This window comes from Octopus sinensis, linkage group LG2, assembly GCF_006345805.1.
Source record: "Octopus sinensis linkage group LG2, ASM634580v1, whole genome shotgun sequence".
Classification (NCBI taxonomy): Eukaryota; Metazoa; Mollusca; class Cephalopoda; order Octopoda; family Octopodidae; genus Octopus; species Octopus sinensis.
The window spans coordinates 3,671,966-3,693,119 of NC_042998.1; the positions used below are offsets into that span (position 1 = coordinate 3,671,966).

Below are 21,154 nucleotides of genomic sequence, written 5' to 3' on the forward strand. Positions count from 1 at the left end.
AATTCACCAGGTAAACGTGAACGACCCTTTAATTAATGAGATCTTTTACGTGTATTTCCAGGTATCCTCGTTATTCCATGACGCCAGTATAGGGAATGCGATCAACATTAAGATGGTCCGGCTGTTGTTACTGGAAGATGAACAGGTGAGTTCTGCGATATTCCAACTCTTAAGATGTCGTAATCTACTTTGCTATGATACATGAGAAAATATCTTTTTGATGATAATATTTATGTTGCTTAGATAATGTACTAATATTAATATGGGTGCTGTAAAGTTGAAAGACATTCACAGTTACACGCACAATTACGCTCACATATGTGTGTGTGTGTGTGTGTGCTTAAGTATGTAAGGATGATATAGGTATACGAGTGTGTTTGTATGCATATATATATATATATATAATGTAGGTATATATAATGAAGGTGGAGGCGTAATGGCCCAGTGGTTAGGGCAGCGGACTCGCGGTTTCGATTCTCAGAGCGAAAACACCTAAAAGCTCCACGAGGCTCCACCAGGGGGTGGTGGCGACCCCTGTTGTACTCTTTGGCCACAACTTTCTCTCATTCTCTCTTCCTTGAGTAACGCTGCGATGGACTGGCATCCCGTCCAGCTAGGGCGAACACATACGTCACAGAAACCGGGAAACCGGGCCCATGAGCCTGGCTAAGCTTGAAAAGGGCGAAAAAAAAATCTTTAATGAAGGCAAGTGGCTTAGTGGTTAGGGCATTCGGCTCACGATCGTAAGGTCGTGAGTTCGATTCCCGGCGGCGCGTTGTGTCCTTGAGCAAGACACTTTATTTCACGTTGCCCCAGTCCACTCGGCTGGCAAAGATGAGCAGTACCTGTAATTACAAAGGGACCAACCATGTCACATTCTGTGTCACGCTGACCTTTTATTTTGTATGAAGACTCTTCACTCCATCCCTGAAACGTGTTGATAAGTATAAGACTTACTAATTAAATTGTAGCGTTCCTGTCTCTGTTTGTCCTCCTTAAAACACGTGCTCGGCAAACGATTTGCTCTTCACTTTGGACCAGCGCATGACGATGCTGTTGTGTCGGTAAATATGATGTTTGGGTGAGTCCTCTGTTATTCAATTCATGAAATCTTTATATATGAAAGTAAGGTTGTGTGCTGTCTGTCTCCTACGATTTAGATTCCTAACTACTCCCACATTTTGCGGTGCAGTTTAACCAAAACCGGGTATCTTATAGTCGTGATTCATATCGAGCCCTTCAGGGTATTAGCGCGCGTCTACGATGAGTCTACGATTAAAAAAAAAAAATTACCATAAATTTTTCCCATTTTTAATGCATTTTTGGCATATATAAGGGAAGTAACTCTCTAAAAATTTATCATTAAATCTCAGAACGTAAAAAGCTACAGTAACCCCCCCACTTTGTGGTTAGCCATATTGAGATGGCTATTATACTTTACATCTCTAAAAATGCTTATATAGTTATTTCCCTTACAAGCCCGAGCAACGCCGGGCGATACTGCTAGTAGTATTTATTTGTTTTCTTTCTGTGTCATTGACACAGAAGATGACATTAATAAGAACTACCGTTTTTTCGATTAGTTACATTGTTTTTCTTGTCATTTTGTTCATTACCGATATTCTAGCATTATTTAATATTATATAACTTTGTTTCAAAGGTATGCGCTATAACATACCTTAACATCATTTTAATTATCCAGCCATTGTAGTTTGCATGTTTCTGTCGGAGAGCAAGTTTATTATGGAAATGAACTGTTTTGTCTTACAGGTATTCATATATGTATTGAATAACGGGTGCGACCAGACAATATTCTTCTTCTTCTTACTCTTGTTTAGTTAGTTTGTTCTTTTTTGGGGCGTGTAAACCAATTTCTATTGTAAATCAGTTCCTCGTTAGTTCTTCTGGCATGCATCTGTATTGTTTCGTCTGAGAATAATAAACGATTATATTAATCCGATGGTGTGAGGCTGTTTGGATCCTATACGGATATACTTTGTCTGGAATGCAGCGGAGTGTGTCGACCAGTTTGATATGATGTGGTCATAATCCTGTTTTCTTAGTGGGGTAAGATATTAGCATTTAATCAATGCTGCAATTATGGCCAGCCTATTTTTATTAATGGTACACGGAGTAGCTGTGTGGTAAGTAGATTGCTTACGAACCACATGGTCTCGGGTTCAGTCCCACTGCGTGGCACCTTGGGCAAGTGTCTTCTACTATAGCCTCGGGCCGACCAAAGCCTTGTGAGTGGATTTGGTAGACGGAAACTGAAAGAAGCCCGTCGTATATATATATATATATGTGTGTGTGTGTTTGTCCCCTCAACATCGCTTGACAACCAATGCTGGTGTGTTTAGGTCCCCGTAACTTAGCGGTTCGGCAAAAGAGACCGATAGAATAAGTATTAGGCTTACAAAGAATAAGTCCTGGGGTCGATTTGCTCGACTAAAAAACAAAACAAAGGCGGTGCTCCAGCATGGCCACCGTCAAATGACTGAAACAAGTAAAAGAGTACTAAAATTATAACTGAAAACATATAATCTGCTTCACAAAAAATAAATAAATAAATGAATATTAATGTTTTTTTTTATTTTCAGTTATATAAAGACAATTTTACACTAATCTGATGGGTTATTCTATAAATTTGTAGAGTACAAGAACTTTGTTGTTCTTTAACAAGAACTTTGTTGACAATTGGCCAGATAAGCTGTCCGAAACCTCTAAGTCATTGTCAACAACATTCTTGTTTTTAAGAATTATAAAGGGATAGATAGATAAATAGCTAGCTAGCTAGATAGATAGATAGATAAATGAAAATACGAAAGTAGATCTTATCTTTAGACTCGCAGTATCGCCCGGCGTTACTCGAGTTTGTTTCGACCCTTTAGAATTGGAAATTTTGAAAAGTAAAAATTTTGCATTATGTAGCTTATTATTCTCTTTAAGTGAACATTTTCCTGGTTGAAATACACCGAAAAATGGCGACACAGCAGTAAAAAAATCGTAAAAAATAGGGATTTTCATAGAAAAAAAGCACCTTTTTTATGTAAATAATTTTTGGTGTTAACATGGTCCGATTTGAATTATATCTACTACAGAATGAAGAGCAAGCCTTCTTCTGTCATACTCTCAATTTTGGTTGACCTGCGCCGCAGGGTCTCGGAGGAGACAGTGTTAGTTGAAGGCTACCAAAACTGCCATACACAGACAACTTCAGCTTTATATAGAGAGAGATTAAGCAAGGCAGTTACTCTGCTTCTAAAATATCATCAATAGACTCTCTACAGTGAGACTGCTTGTAATGTTATAGTGTGACTGATTCTAACGGATAATTTGTATCTCGTTTATAATCTTATTCCAGAGATGTAGGATCACGATAACCCTGGGATTCAGCCAGTGGTGTAGCTAGAGTGCGTGCCTCCCTGTGCAGCCCCTGTATTTGTCGTTCCTATCACTGTAGCTTATACAGCCTATACAAGCTTCTACGACAAACACAGAAGTACGTTTCAAAACATCGTCGGGCGGGGTGGGCCGCCACCTCACTCCTTGGTCCCTTCATCTCCTATCTACGCTACTGGATCCAGTGAAATGAATTTTTAATAGCTGATCCTTAAACTTATGCAGCAAACCCCAAAGTGCTTCTCTTATAAAAGCGTAACCCGGGGTGGGCTGCCACCTCTCTTCTTGGCCCCCTCACTCTTGGCTACTGGATCCAGTGAAATGAATTTTTAATAGCTGATCCTTAAACTTATGCAGCAAACCCCAAAGTGCCTCTCTTATAAAAGCGTCACCCGGGGTGGGCCGCCACCTCTCTTCTTGGGCCCCTCACTCTTGGCTAGTGGATCCAGCGAAATGAACTGATAAAATCTGTTCCATTGATGTTTGATGATTTGTTTTCATTTTCATATGCAGGAAGGCCTGAAAATTACTCATCATGCTGACCGAAGTCTTCGCAGTTTTTGTCGCTGGCAGCGAAAGATGAACTTCAAGGAAGACAGTCATCCAAATCACCATGATGTGGCAGTTCTTTTGACTAGGTTAATCATCCTTTATTTGCATATGTTTACGCTTATGCGCGTTTTCATGTATCGTATCTATGTACGTATGTATGTATGGATGAATACACGCGTGTATGTATATGTGTACTTATAATATATGTGTATGTGTCCACATGCGCGTTTGAGAGGGTGTACGAGCGTTTTGTGCGTTATATATATATATATATATATATGTATGTATATATATATATATATATGTATGTATGCATACTTACTTGGAAAAGGATGCGTGGCGCTCGATCATATAATAATGTAAATAATATATAAATATATGCATATATACATACATATATGTACATACCTACATATATATGTATATATACATCCATATATTGGTACAGGACATACAAAAAACGTTGAACACAATGAGAAACGAAAACATAAAGACAAAAAAGTAGAAACGATATTTTCGAACAACGTAAAACACACACACACACACACACACAGAAGCGAGACATACAACATTCCCCTTCTTCAGTTGTCCCTGTTTCAACTACTCCACGCGACGAAGGCAAGGACAAGACGCGACTTCATTGAAACAATCCGTCCCGCAAAGCAAATTAAATAAAATTTGGGATTTTTTGCGGAGGGCGAAAGTGGTAACAGAACAGGACAACCAGCATGTATCTGTTGGCATCTGCTGTGCGTGCCAACACTTTTGAGCTTATAGCTACGCAGAGTGGAGTGAAAGGCGAAGAGTTAGGAAAGAAGAAGAGACGAAGGAAGATATGACTACTGAGCAGCTGCACCATTGTTACCTGGAAAAATAAAATTGTATGCTTATATATAGGAATGGCAGCGTAGTCAAGAAGATCGTTTCACAACCACGTGGTTCTGCGTTAGATCTCACTGCACCCACTTTGGGGAAGTGTCCTCTTCGGTGGCTTTAGGTTCATCAGTACTGTGTATAAGGAGTTTGTACAAGCCCTTGTGCATAAGTATGTTTGATGAGATACTCCACCACACACCCACACACGCACAGGCCATTATTTGGTTATCTGCGACTTCCGCGAGCGAAATCTCGTTATAACGAGAGCTTAATGCCACAGCAGTTTGACAGTCGAAATCACAAGAGGGAAACTATTCCTATAGCATGGCTGTTCCCAGAATAAATTTGGACCTGCTTTAGGGAACTACCTCCTTGCTTTATTAGGGAGGCACAAAAGAAGGTAATCAGTGACTCTCAATTTGTTTTTGCGTTCTTGAGAGCTTGTTCGTACTACATCGTTCACTTGCGTAGTAAATTCTTAATTACTTAAAGTAATATAATTAAAAAAGAATGCATCAGTATTCTTATTACCCTGTCACGTCGCGTAAATGTAGTGAAATTGTATACCAAACTACAAGTTATGAGAAAAAAAAGTTCAAGAAGGAAAAGAAAAAATGTTGTTGCGGAATCATTAGGATTTGCAATATCAACTTCAACCTTTTCATTACTGCATTTATTTTGAGATGCTCTGTGTTTCTTTCAATTGATTTTAAATATAACAAAGAATTTAGCAAAATAACTTAGTTGTCATTAAGCTATTGTTAGGAACATAAATTGTGACTTAGGTTTGGTGGAAGACTTTAATTCAAAAATTATGAAAACAAGACATTTGTACAACAGAGTCAGAGGCTGTTTCAGCCGGGTTGATAACGAAAGGGTTAAAGGTCATAATGAACCAATTTGATGAAATAAAAAGTTACCGTGAATAATTCAAGTGAGCGTAACGCCTTTAAACTAACACGGAAGCGCAGTAAAATCCTGGTAACCATGGAAGAAATGAAAAGTGTCTGGGAAGATGATATTTTACAAAGTCACTCGCTATTCCCCAAAGCTATTATTTAAAAAAAAAGGGCATTTTAATTTAAGTAGCTGAAAAAGGAATCTGAGGAAGTCACTCAACCGTTTGTTGCTTTTCTTGGGCGGCTTGAAGAGTTCAAGAAGTCACTAATCCCCACAGTTTTTGGGGGTATTTGGATTACAGGAATCTCAGCAAGTGCCGGCTCCCACCTTACATCGAAATTGAAAGTTATTTTAGAGTGAGGTAAATATAAACTCAGTTTAGTTTCTAATGGAGAGGAATATGGTCACGTTCTGTGATTTCTATTTTAAAGGAGGGGAAGTATAAAGCATCAAAAATTGACTAACGTTATTGTTAGAAGCAAATGCTACAGAAGATTTCAAGCTTACGCTATCGTTTGTGCATCATTCTCTTCTTACTCCAACAGTATTAGAAGGCATCTGCAAATTTAATCTGTTTATTATATGGAAATCTAATCGAAAAGTTTGTGTACATACCGTAAATCCTCGAGTATAGTCCGCCCTTGAGTATAATACGCAGGGGATTTTTAGGGTCTGTACCTCTGAAAAACCTAAACCTTGAGTATAATACGCATCCCTTCTCTAACGTGAGTCAAGGAGGTCTATATAACGTCCTTGGTTTGTAAAACTGTAAATACGGTAACGTCCTTTATTATTATTATATATATAACATAATGCAAACGTTTAGCGTTTTTGTGTATTTTGTTTGCAGAAAATAAAGAAATAACAGTAATAACGTTTAATAAATGTTGCTTACTACAAGTTATGGATGAGTCTTTTATGACTTCATTGCTTTCTGGCTTAGCTAAAGATATTTTCGCGCCCAACATCACAAAATGCGTCTGAATAAATATTGTCGAACAGCAAATAGAGACTCGGACATTGCCTAGAAACTATTTTTCATTTTTAACCTAGTATATAGTACGCACTAGGGATTTCGACCATTAAATTTTTGGAAAAAAATGCGGATTATACTCGAGGATTTACGGTAATCATTTACTGAACATTTCTAACCTGCTGTCATTAGGCGTTGCAGTGGGAACCGTAGCAAAGCGGCAAAACGGGTTCTTAGAAAATCCGTTGTATTATATTTTATTTTTAATTATAATTCGTATTATTTCTAGTCGTTGCTTTCTTCAAATCACTCTTTTCAGACATGATATCTGCAGCCGAATAGACCGTCCCTGTAATACCTTAGGACTTGCACATCTTTCAGGCATGTGTCAACCTCAGATGTCATGTAACATCAATGAAGATTCTGGATTAGCTCTTGCATATACCATTGCGCATGAGCTGGGACACAAGTAAGTTGTGATACTCTTCGATCTAAGTGGGGTTTTCTTTATATTAAACTAGCAGTATCACCCGGCGTTGCTCGGGTTTGTAAGGGAAATAACTATATAAGCATTTTTAGAGAGTTATAACCAAAAGATAGCAAAAAATGCATTAAAAATGGGAAAAAAATGATGGTAAATTTTTTTTTAAATCGTTGACTCATCGTAGACATTTTTAGAGAGTTACTTCCTTTATATAATAGCGAAAAAATGCATTAAAATGGAAAAAAAGATGGTAAATTTTTTTTTAAATCGTTGACTCATCGTAGACATTTTTAGAGAGTTACTTTCCTTATATAATAGCGAAAAAAGGCATTAAAATGGAAAAAAATGATGGTAATTTTTTATTAATATCGTAGACTCATCGTAGACGCGCGCTAATACCCAGAAGGGCTCGATATGAATCACGACTATAAGATACCCGGTTTTGGTTAAACTGCACCGCAAAATGTGGGAGTAGTTAGGAATCTAAATCGTAGGAGACAGACACACAACTTCTCTTTTATATATAAAGATAAGAAAATAAGTATCTTGTGATTAATTATAAGTAAGTGGATCTTATAATTTGTTAGATTCTTTTCCTTTAGACAAATAAAGGGTTCCTTTCAGCATCAATGGTTCAGAAAGTGGGTTGTGTAGTTTTGAGTTCAAATTCCACCGAGGTCGACTTTGCTTTTCATGCTTTCGGGGTCACTAAGTTAAGTACCAGTCGAGCATTGGAGTCGATGTTATCGACTAGCCACATCCCCCCAAAAAATTTCAGGCCTCGTGCCTTTAGTAGAAAGGGTTAATATTATCATTATTAAGGCGGTGAACTGGCAGAATCATTAACATGCTGGACGAAATGTTTTTGAGTTCAAATTCCGCTGAGGTCGACTTTGCCTTTCATCCTTTCGGGGTCGATAAATTAAGTACCAGTTACGCACTGGGGTCGATGTGATCTGCTAGTTCCCTTCCTCCCTCCCTCCAAAGTGCAGGCCTTGTGCCTATAGCAGAAATTATTATTATTATTATTATGCAAAGGTGGTTACATGCTAATTTAAGCAGCAGGGATATTATCTTAAAGTTTGTTAACAAGTCTCCTTAAATGTCAAGAATCTTGCAGTTTCGAGATGATATTTTTTTCTGCTGGTAAACATTCCTTGTCTCGGTTCCAATATACTTCAGCCTCTTGTGTAAAAGAGTTTGGATGTTGTGCTAATTACACCCAATGCATTGCATTATTCATTCTGGGGCTTTGCATTTCGAGTTTAAACTCTGCTGAGGTCAACTTTGACATTCACCCGATTATTCACCCTATTCCCATCAAAACTGCTGGCATTCTGTCAAAATTTGAAATGAAAGGCAGTGAGCTAGCAGAACTGTTAGAGCATCGGACAAAATGTTTAGCAGTATTTCTTCTGGGTCTTTACATTCTGAGTTCAAATTCCACTAGGGTCGACTTTGCCTTTCGGCCTTTCGGGGTAGATAAAATAAGCAGCAGTTGACATAATCGACTTAAACCCTTCCTTGAAATTGCTGCCCTTGTGCCAAAAATTAGAAATCATTATTATTATTATCATTATTATTATTATTATTATTATTAGCAGTAATAGTAGTAGTAGTTCTAGTAGTATTAAGGCAGTGTGCTGGCTGAATCGTTTGCATGCCAAGCAAAATGCTTAGTGGCATTTTGTCCATCTTTGCATTCTGAGTTCACATTCCGCTAGGTCGACTTTGCCTTTCATTCTCTTGTGGCCGATAAATTAAGTATCAGTGAAACACTAGGGCTGATGTAACTGTTTTATCCCCTCCCCAAAATTGCTGGTCTTGTACCAAAATTTAAAACCATTCTCCTCCTCCTCCTCCTCCTTCTTCTTCTTCTTCTCCTTTTTTCTTCTTAATTTTTGTTATTAATTTTTGCTTTTTAATTGGCAGATTAATTAGAGCGCCGGAAAAAATACCTTGCGATATTTGTTCTGGCACTTTACTTCTGAGTTCAAATACGACTGAGGTCAGGTTTACATTCCATTCTTTCAAAGTCAATAAAATAAAGTACCAATCGACTAAACCCCCACCCCTCAAAATTTATAATTTATGCTTAAATCAGAAACAATTATTATTTGACTGAAGAGATACAATTAGCTCAAAACGGAAGTGTCTCAAGAATCTTGCAGAATATAAGATGGCATTTTTTCTGCAGGTCGACACTACATGTCTCAGTTCCAATATACTTCAGCCTCTTATGTAAAATTTTAGATGTTCTGCTCATTACACCCATTCATTGCAATATTTGTTTTGGGGCTTTACATCAATTCATTGAATGTGTTAGATTGTCTGAAAGACAATATTCTTCAAAGACAAAATGCAACTGTGATTAGTGTGTCTGACAAGACATTAAAAATGAGTGTTTGTCATCGTTTTGATTCTTGCTGTTCTCTATTTGCATGGTAATTTATTATCGGTTTTGGTTGACATCAACATGAATCAGCAAATAATTTTTTGCTGAATTATGGAAACAAGAGCCACCAATCTTGTTTACATTAGTTGGTCCAGAATTAACCTTGACTGAAGAGACACAACTAGGCTGAGACACAGGTGTCTCAAAGTCCCTTACATCAATAAATTGGATGTGTATTGAATATATATCATCTGAAAGGAGGTATTATCTGAAGATGAAATACAGCAATGATTAGCTTACTCATGTTCAAATCTGCTAGAACATATTAAAAATGAATATGTATGCCACTATTTTGACTCTCACTGTTTTCCATGCACGTAGTAATTAATTTGTGAAGACCTGTTGAGGCGAGTGAAATCGGAATCAAAATCAAATTCGATGACTGGCATCCATGTTAGTGGAGCACTAAGAGCACCATCCGAGCATGATCGTTGCCAGAGCAGCTAACTGGCGTTTGTGCAAGTGGCACATAAAAAGCACCATTCGAGTGTGATTGTTGCCAGTATTGCCTTACTGGCACTTGTGCAGGTGACACGTTAAAAAAAAAAAACACGATTTCCAGGACCGTTGCCAGTACCGCTTGACTGGCCCTTATGCCAGTGGTACGTAAAAGCACCCACTACACTCTCAGAGTGGTTGGTGTTAGGAAGGGCATCCAGCTGTAGAAACACTGCCAAATCAAGATTGGAGCCTGGTGCAGCCATCTGGTTTGCCAGTCCTCAGTCAAATCGTCCAACCCATGCTAGCATGGAAAGCGGACGTTAAACGACGATGATTTTCCAATAAAAAGTGTGTCATGGCTAGCCAAGTTGATTGAGTGTTGTATTTGTAGACTTGCAGGCCATTATACTGTGTATGGTACTATACTGAATACGGCAAAGAGATTTAACATTACCTTTAATGATTAAGTTCTCTTAGTCATAAAATCATTACTACGTTCAGTGATACATACGTCATTGTATATATAACCAATAAGCATTATGTTAGTTTGCAGTTCAGAGCTCAGTAAAACACCCAATAAAAATCCGTCTGTGAAAGGTTGGATATTCTATCTACAATTGAACTGAATTAAAGCAAAATTTTAAAAAAAAGAAGAAAATTGACGAAAATTGAAATATAAATCTGTTTTGTTTCAGCCTTGGAATGAAACATGATGGAGGTCGAAGCAAATGTATTTCATCCGGTGAAAATTCCTATGTGATGGCACCACAGATGTTTGGTAGCAGTCGGCTTAGAATTTGGTCTCCATGCAGTAAGAAGGCTGTAACCAAGTTCTTTGAGTGAGTTACCTTTCACAGTTATCTGAGAAACAAGTTGTTGTTGTTGATTGTGTTGCTGTTGTTTTTGTTATTGTTGATTTTGTTCCTCAGTTTTTGTAGGCATAAGATCAGAAAAGCATCTCACCTTTTATTCAGGCCAGGATACATGGAACCATGTCTAGCTTGGTTTACATTATTCAAAGACTTATTTTGAAAAGATGGCTGAGCAACTTTGAGTCAAATTTGACATCTATTTCTAGCGATCAAGTAGAGAGTCACTCATTGTTTTGTATGAGTGAACATGGGGAAATATATATTGCCTTTCATCCTAACAGGGTTGATAAAATAATTATCTGTCAAACACTGGGTCAATGTAATAGACTTAGTCCTTTCCCTGAAATAACTGGTCTTGTGCCAAAATTTGAAATCATTATTATTATTATGATGATTAAGGCAGAGAGCTGGCAGAATCATTAGCATGCCAGGCAAAATGTTTAGCAGCATTTCATCCATCTTTATGTTCTGAGTTCAAATTCCACCAAAGTTGACTTTACCTTTCATCCTTTTGGGGTTAATAAATTAATAAATGGTATAAATTAGTAAATGATGTTGACCCCAGTGTTTTACACTAGGGTCAATGCCATTGATGATGATATCACTGGTGTTAAGGTGTATGATGTCATGGTTGTAATCATTACTACTGGGTCTTAGGTTCAATTCTCACACCATCTGCCTTGAGGAGAATGTACTTTATTTCACAGTGATCTCGTACATTCAACTGAAATTGAGTTCCATTGGTTCTTAAGTGTCACATTACTGATATAGTGTCCATTGCCCCAACCCTTGTTGGCACAATTATCCTGCTTATTGTTTTATTGTTGGTTTTGTTATATTTTTGTTGTTTGCCTTTGTGGCTTCCTTAAAAATATATTCCTTATTTATAAATCTTAATCTATTTTATTCCATTCTATTCACCAGTCGTGACAGAGGTTACTGCTTGAATGATGAGTCAACTGTCTTTGATTACGTCTTCCCATTCTTACCTCCTGGCACCATGTACAATGCTGATCATCAGTGCCGACTGCAGTATGGTCCCGAAGCTAAAGTCTGTGATTCAGTTTCTGTAAGAAAAATTCTTCCTTTTATCTGTTTTAGATTCTTGCTCAAAGAGAAAAGAAAGGAAAGATGAATGAGTAATAAAGTCCTCATCAAACTTTGGTTATTGGAGACTGTTTCAACCATGATTTAAATTTTGGTATTGATTTAATTAAATAAACATAGCGAATGAGACAGAATACTTGCAGTGTGATAAAATGAAAAATATAGTTCTCTATAATAAAATTATAGTTAATTGGAAAATATATTGAAGTTAATTGGCAATTAGTTTGATTGATTCTTGTGTCTGACCTGAACATCAACAACAAGAAGATATTAATATGCTTTTGAAATAAGATTGTTATTTGTTGTCAGACTTAATTTTAAAGTTAGTCAAGGTAGGCCTTTACGAGCCCACTCTGAGGGGTGAAATTAATGTGCTGTTAGAGGCATAGCCACATTCTAAATTTCAGGGGAGCGACCACATAAAAGAAAAAAGAAAAAGACACTGTATCCCGCACCAAGCAAATTTTAACTCATTTTTCTTATATCACTTGAAACATTTAATTAGTTATAATTTGCATGATTGTATTCTACATTCACTAATTTCATGTTTCGGTAACAATGTCATTATGTATGAAACCTACAACTACTGATATAGGTTTGACAGGAAAAAGATGAAACTCCGTGGCATTGTTTAATGTTAAGAGGTTGTGATGTCAGGGTTTGTTTTGGTCCTTTAGATGCCAGCAACAGCCAACACATCACAGGAGATTGAACAGACAGTTAAAAAATACAAGAGGTTGGTCACATAAAGTAATGACCCCAGAAAGTTCTTCTAAGGTCATATGATTAACCAAAGAGGAAAAGAGATTTGACTTATATTGTACAAATGACCTAAAGAGTTCAAACAAAAATTATTGAAAAGGTGCCAATTTTGAAAAATGTGCTCAGTGGGAGCAGTTGCTCCCCTTGCTCCCTTATTAATTACCATAAATCCTCGAGTATAATCCGCACTTTTTTCCAAAAATTTAAAGGTCAAAATTCCTAGTGTGTACTATATACGAGGTTAAAAAGGAAAAATATTTTCTAAGCAATGTCCGAGTCTCTATTTGCTGTCCGGCAATGTTTATTCAGATGCATTTTGAGATGTCGGGCACGAAAATACTTTAAGCTAAGCCTGAAGACAATGAAGTCATAAAAGAATCATCCATAACTTGCAGTAAGCAACATTTATTAAAATAAAAGTATTCAGAACACAGAATAACATGTAACAAAACCAATTTGCAAACATATTTACATTCCCATATAACAGTTAAGAACATCACCATTATTGTATTACACATGCGTGAAAGTGTTTGTTCGACTAGGTGCTGCTGGCTTAATTACGCACAATTTAAGTTAGAGAAGGAGTGCGTATTATACACAAGGTTTAGGTTTTTCAGAGGTACCGCCCCCTAAAAATCCCCTGCGTATTATACTTGAGGGCGGACTATACTCGAGGATTTACGGTATGTTACTGTTTGCTGTTGACTATAATATTCAAGTCAAGGTCTACAGGGAAGGTATAGTCAAAAAGCTAGTCACAAGTGATGTCTGCCGAAAAAAAAGCCCCTAAAAACCATATGGTAGTACTAAAGAAAATGCTTGTGGATTTTACCACCTAAATGAAGCTAACCACATAAAGTAAAAGAAACCAACCAATTATGATAAGTTGATTACTCATTAATTTATTTAAACAGTAACAGTTGGAAACCAGTTTGAGGTCATCAAGAACTGGAATGTTTTGAAAGAGAATCTCTAGTATCTATATTTGATGTATACACATGTGCAATTAATGGAATGAGAGAGATGGAGCTAAGCAGAAAGATACTGTATGTTTATCTCATATAAAACAAGAGCCCATTAAGGCATGTAGCTCTGGGGTTCACTGGATCCTGTCAAACCGTTCAGCCCATGCCAGCATGGTAAAACAGATATCAAATGATGATGATGATCATCATATATAATATAATATACAATATGATACAAAGCCAATCACATAAGAGTGGCCTTTCAAAATGTGCTAACACGGGCTGTGCCCTTGCAATGACCACAGCCTTTGGGCTGAAACACATAAAAGAATATTGCCAGCCTCGCCTGGCCTCCGTGCCGGTGGCACGTAAAAAGCACCATCTGATCGTGGCCGTTTGCCAGCCTCATCTGGCACCTGTGCAGGTGGCACGTAAAAAGCACCCACTACACTCATGGAGTGGTTGGCGTTAGGAAGGGCATCCAGCCGTAGAAACATTGCCAGATCAGACTGGGCCTGGTGCAGCCTTCTGGCTTCCCAGACCCCAGTTGCACCGTCCAACCCATGCCAGCATGGAAAGCGGATGATGATGATGTGTGTGTGTGTGTGTGTATATGTACACACACACAGATGCACACATGTAAAGAGATAAACAGATACTTTTCTGATGAAGGACTAGCATCTGAAAGGTTAAAATCAAATGTTCATACTATAACCTTTGCTTAAACTTATATCACTCTTATGCAATACTTTTCTCATTTTTCCTCATTATAGCACACACACACACACACACAGAAATTAGAGACAAACCATTATTTAGTTATTCAATCAGTTGTGCAAAGATATTATCTATAATAACCACATAGAAATTAATTAAATATCTTATAATTATTATTCTAAAAATCTCATAACAAATCAAACATTAATAATATATATCTCTCTATATATAAACGGCAGTTTGTCTGTGTGTGTTTCTGTGTGTCTGTTAGGTTGTACCCTCACCCTGACCATGGCTTTCAACCGATTCTGATGAAACTTGACACACACATAGCCCAATGTCATAATTCAAAACTAACGCAGCGAAAATTTTGAAAAGTTCCCCCAGTTCTGAAAAAAATCGATAAATTCGACATGGGGTCGAGAATCAGAAACACAAACCACAGACTGTCTAGGGGACGCAACTCCACCTTTTTAACTAAAAAAAAAATTACCATCATTTTTTTTCCATTTTTTGGCTATAACTCTCTAAAAATGCTTTATAGTTATTTCCCTTACAAACCCGAGCAACGCCGGGCGATACTTGCTAGTATATATATATATATATATATATATATTATTGATAGATCATTAGATTGATCAGATCGGGTAGTGTCTCCTGCAATCATTATTTATCAAGAGGCCAACACTGGATGTTCAGGATGTTCATTTTTATACAGTTCCAACAACAAGCCCACCATCTGTCCTTTATGTTCATATGTGCATTCATCTACATTTGGGTTAAAAACCTAATTTGTTAGAATGAACAAGAGTGGAGTCACTTTTGATAAGGCTTTTGGCAAAATTCTTTGCTACATTTGTCACAAAATTTCAATCAAAATCAGTATCAGATAGTCTTCTGAAGATCTATAGAAGACAAAATAACAAATCTCTTACGAGAATATGTCTGTAATAAGAAAGAGTGTTTGAAATTAGGACAAAGGTCACCATGCATGCATGCATATATACATACAAAGATATTTGTGTGTAGGTAAGTGCATAAATTCAATTTTGTGTGAGAACATTGCTGCACACACACACACACACATATATACATACACACAGCAAACATTGTTGCATAGACCCTTCAAACCCATGTATTCTTATATATATATATAAATTTAAAATAATAAGAGTGAAAAATTGAACATTAATTTGATTAATATTAACGTAAAACAAGTGGTCTAGCATATTGAAAAATCTGAAGATTCAGAAAAATTATATTACATACATATATATGTATGTGTATATATATATATATATATATTAGTAGAAGAAATAGCTATAACCCTTTGACTGCTATTTCTAAATTCGGTATGTGGTAAGGCAACTCGTTGCTAAACCCTTATTGCTTAGTATTACTTATATATATATATATATATATATATATATATATTCTGTTGTGTCTGGAGAGAGCCATTCTCTTTTAGTGCCTTATAATTTAACACACTCACCAGTAAAATTTCCACTTATTTCTTTTTTATTTATCTAAAATTTCCGTTGCATCTTGTAACCTTTTCAATAGTTTTGACTTTCATAAAAAAGAAAAACAATTGAAATTGTTGCAAGATGCAACGAAAATTTTAGAAAAATAAAAAAGAAATAAGTGGAAATTTTACTGGTGAGTGTGTTAAATTATAAGGCACTAAAAGAGAATGTGATACCCCAGACACAATAGAATATGCTTCAACACATGAACTCACATAAAGAATCTTGCAAGCCAAATCCAAAAATGAAATATATATGCATGTATATATGTATATTGTTCTTTGCTGATATTTCTTTGTTGCTATATTTGTAGAATATTTGCTCTTACCTGTGGTGTCACGTAAACAAGACTTGTACAACAAAGCGTGAGCCTGCTGCAGAAGGCACTATCTGTGGCAGGAACAAGGTACATGGCAAGTATGGTTGCATACTAACTTTAGACTTTCAAAGAAGATTTTGCTGAAATTATCTGGCCGGAAATGGTTTTTGCCATATGACTTATATACTAATTTTTTTGTTTTTACTGGGTTAAATCATTGCACTGCAGCCATGCTGGAGCAACAACTTGGAGGGTTGTAGTCAATGGTATTGACCATATTACCTTATCTGGTACTTATTTTATCATTTTCATTAGGGACGAAAATTGAATTCAAACTTGGTATAAAAGGATATGATTTAAGTTTTAGTTAATTACGAGCAAAACGCCCCCTGTCCAATGGACGGTGCTGAGTTGTCAAACATTTAAACCAAATTTTCTCAAAACAACTTGTCCGGCTGTCCCATAGGCCTCCCCTTTGAGAAACACTGATTTAACCTAAATTTGAGACCCCAGCAAAAGAAGAAATAAAGATAGACTTTTTTTCTATTCCAAAGAAAAACGATTTTATTCACACAAATATGCAACTGAAGAGTTTAAAGTACCAGTAAGTACATCACAACAGCTGATGTACTTGCGCATACAAATGCACGTTCCCACGGCTTTATCGATCGCATTCTCACCTGGAATCGATTTTTGTAATTTTTTCAAGACCTATACATGCCCTGATACCGTCGGTACCTACAAATCAAATTTGAGCGCAATCGGATGGAGGATGCCCGAGATCCTAGAATGGATTTTATATAATAGATTTCAAAATACTTCTTGTTTGACATAATGATTTTTGTTCATCCCACGCACTTATTGACAAGAACGTTACGACAGTTTCTCTTTGCCAAATTTCATTCAAAACACTTCGGTTGAATCAAGGCTCAACTAGAAGACACATGTTCAGGAATGTGTGGATGCAAATAAATTCTTTAAAACCACACAGCTACTTTGTAGTAAAAGTAACCAGATATCTACCTTTATAGATCATCCATGCCCAATTCTTCATTTCTGTAGATGATCTAATTCAAAACAACAGGAGGAATTTGACAAATTATTACAAGTATTGAGATAATTCAATTCTGTATATACATATAGACAGTGAAATTTTAACGATGGTAATCTCACTCCTCTAATTAAGGCAGAAAAAGGGCAGAACTGTAAGTCTGCCAGACAAAATGCTTAGTGGCTTTTTGCCTGTCTTTATGTTCTGAGTTTAAATTCTGCTGAGGTTGACTTTGGCTTTCATCCTTTTGGGGTCAACAAAATAAGCACCAGTTGAACACTGGGACTGATGTAATTGACTTAGCCCCTCCTCCTAAATTGCTGGCCTGGTACCAAAATTTGAAATCAATATTATTCCTCTAATTGGAGAAATCAAAAAATGTGTAAACGCTATTTGACCAAATCCTTTAGAATAAGTTTTGCCCTATCTCCTGTTAATTTGTTAAAACAAGTACCTGGTGAGAATAAGGTCAAATTGTTGACTATACTCTCTTTGTTTAAATTTGAGATTTTTGCGCACGTGGCTTTTGGATGGTAAATTTAGAATCATAGTTTCTTACTTAATTGTCTATATGTCTGAGATAAGTTATTATTTGTAAGGTTATCCTTTTTTATACTACAATCCTTTAGGCATGAAACTGTTTTCCTGATATTTACATCTACACTATATTTTAATTACTTTGATTTCCAGCTATCATTAGATGTCTTATTTCTAAATATTTATATAGCAGCACCATACTAAATGTGAACTATGAAGCTTTATTTTTAAACCAAGAGTACTAATTTCATATCCCCTATACTAGTGGTGCTTAAATTAAAAATATTAAAAGAAAAAGTTCCCTACTTCTAGTTAGGGCTGATACTTTGTACAGTATCCAAGACAGAAACACCTAATGATCAGAGATAAAATTTATGAAAGTATAGTGTAGATGTAAATATTGAAATATGTTAGCCTCTACAGATGAAATTAATAGCATGAAAAATTATAATCTAATCATAGTTTCTTGTTTCATGGCTTAACTTACCAGATAATTGATTAAATGTAATATAATTTGTAGAATTATTCTGTCATTGTACATGAGTGAGAAATACTTTCATAAAACTGTATTCTTCATGTGTACATCATTATTTAGAGTGCCACTTACTACTTACAATAGTTCTTACATAAAATGTTTTCTTCAAATTATGTAATTTTAGTATAGTTCTTTTTTATTCAGCTGAATGGTGAAAAATAAACTACATGCTAATTGCAACTTGTACTTAAAAGCAATTCTATCATTAAACTCTTTAGATTCTAGAAAGTTTTAATATATCAGTATGAATTAAAGATATCTTCCACGGGCACTGGAAAGATGCAATAAAATTAAGAAGCTGCTGAAATTATTTAATCAATAGTCTTTTGTAAATGTTAGTTAGAGGTGGAGGGGCAATAGAGAGGAACTTTTTAGATGCCTCAAGCTGGTGAAATTATGGTCGGTATACAGTTTGAATATTTGCAATAAAAACGTGGATGGAGAAGAAATATCTGAGGAAGAAGTGATGCAAGAGAAGGAGAAATTGTTATAGTTATGCAGTTAGTTTGTTTAGGACAGAGGCGATAGTAGTTACAGCAGAAGAGACCAGGTGAAGAAAGTGCATACCTGAGAGCTAGGAATGTAGTCTGTTATTGAGTAATTCTTTGCCACCTGATTAACAGGTTTTATTTTGTATGTGGTCAGGTATGCACCTCTGTGTTCAGCAGCAGCACTGTCTCAAACCTGTGATCTGTACATGGCTCTTATTTCAGGGCTGATAAGGTCTTTTGAGCATCGTCTGGCTTAGAAGATGTAAATTAACCTTAAGGATGCTGTTTTGGCAATTTTATGTAAATGGTGTTACCATGAGAGATAAGCAGTGTTATGAGACCCAGATTTCGACTGTGTGTCTGGTCATGTATCAAAACTTTTCTATTGATATCAATATTTGTGCTGTTTTTGAAGGAGACTATGTAGTCAAATCTCCATTGCCTTTCATCCTTTCGAGGTCAATAAAATAAGTACCAGTTGAGTACTGGAGGTCAATGTAATTGACTTACTCACTCCCTTAAACATTTTATTTGGTAAAATTTAAGAAATATTAGAATTAAGGCTCAGATAAATCAAAAGTGAATAACAGTTGTGGGTCAATCTATGTAATCATCCATAATTTGTTAAATTTTTTAATAGCACAATTCAGTATGATCATTGAACAATAATTGAACTGAAAAATAATTGCAGCGTGGAAGGTGTTTGTAAGCCATTTAAGAAACACACAAAAGCCGTTCGATTCACTTCAACATTTAAGTTTAATTTGTCAAAATATTTTCGGCGCTAAAATCCGCGACCTGTTCACTGACAAGAATCCGTGCTGCATCTCAGAGATGCAGCACGGATTCTTGTCAGTGAACAGGTCGCGGATTTTAGCGCCGAAAATATTTTGACAAATTAAACTTAAATGTTGAAGTGAATCGAACGGCTTTTGTGTGTTTCTTAAATGGCTTACAAACACCTTCCACACTGCAATTGATTTTGTTCCAGCACACGAAGTCAGATCAGGTCACTTGCTATGCAAGTACATCTCCGAAATGAAAATCATTTGCAATAATTGATAATCCCAAACAACTGCGATTAAGAAAACTAAGGTCTTGATTAGAACCAATGTTTTTTTTTTTGTTTTTTTTTACTTAAGAATATGCTAAATTGCCAGAATACTCAATGCATGGACTTTACTCTTTTATGGATTTCTCACTCTTGTATAACTTTGAACTGTATCAGAAGAAAAAGTACTAGCATGATACATACTTACATACTCACTTCTTGTAGTAATTTCACTTCTCTGTTGATATCAAAAGTTACTTTTGATACAGTGTCCCTTTCTGGAATGGATAGCTTCACACTATAAGTTCTTTAGTCAAATACCTCTCATTTCTTGATTAATGAATAAAGACCCTGTATCTATGCTCTTAACTGCATTCTAATGACATTTACTTAAACCCATGCTAATTTAATTTCGATTAATCATCCTATTACCTTTTAATAACTTTAGTGTTTGCAAATTAACAAAACTCGCCTTGATGCTAGTATTTTCTACCTGTAAACCTTTAAAGTAAAGAAGCTGCACCACAATGATCCGTTTCAGTCACTGTGTTATGGTTTATATTAACTGTAATGGAAATGAAACAAGCTCTCACTCTAATTCAGCATCTGATGCCATAACGACCTTTCTGCTTCAGTCACAATAAATGGCTTAATTCAATTTTCCATTTCCCTTAACAAACTTTTGCTTTTAATTTTGCTTTAGACTGCAACTAATTAAAAGTTTCTTTGGAGGAATGTTTGTCTTTTGAAGAGTATGTTATTATAATAAGGAGGCAAATAGCATCTTCAAATAAGTCTTCTCCTTGCTCTACACCACAGCACTCATGGATGTCAACTCCTGCACAGTATGTCTTTCATTGGGGCTTTCATGGCTACAGTCTTAGACCAGATGCAGGATGTTTTTACAAGACATCACTTGTGTGATTGGCTGATGGTTCATGAAGAGGACAACTGTCCTTTGACAGGTCTTGTACTAAACCTGCAGTCTCCATGACACATTTTTCACCTGGTAAACCAAGTAGGGAAATAGGTTTTAGTTGCCAGTATAAACATAAACATCATCTAAATGGCTCTGAGGAAGCTGTAAGATATTACACAAGCACTCAGGTCTGAGTGTAATGTTCCTCATAACATAAAC

The 21,154-nt window shown here is 36.2% G+C and overlaps 1 protein-coding gene across 3 annotated transcripts in view; it reads left to right on the forward strand.

Annotated features, from left to right (window-relative positions):
* Window positions 1–21,154, forward strand: part of LOC115232408 (A disintegrin and metalloproteinase with thrombospondin motifs 7) — a 313,827-nt gene that overhangs the window by 112,434 nt on the left and 180,239 nt on the right. For all 3 annotated transcript variants that reach the window (XM_036511342.1, XM_029802264.2, XM_029802265.2), the window contains exons 5-10: window positions 62–145; window positions 3,916–4,040; window positions 7,023–7,172; window positions 10,779–10,922; window positions 11,880–12,024; window positions 16,346–16,438. In XM_036511342.1, coding sequence (XP_036367235.1) covers window positions 62–145; window positions 3,916–4,040; window positions 7,023–7,172; window positions 10,779–10,922; window positions 11,880–12,024; window positions 16,346–16,438 — 741 coding nt within the window. The remainder of the gene's footprint in view (window positions 1–61; window positions 146–3,915; window positions 4,041–7,022; window positions 7,173–10,778; window positions 10,923–11,879; window positions 12,025–16,345; window positions 16,439–21,154) is intronic.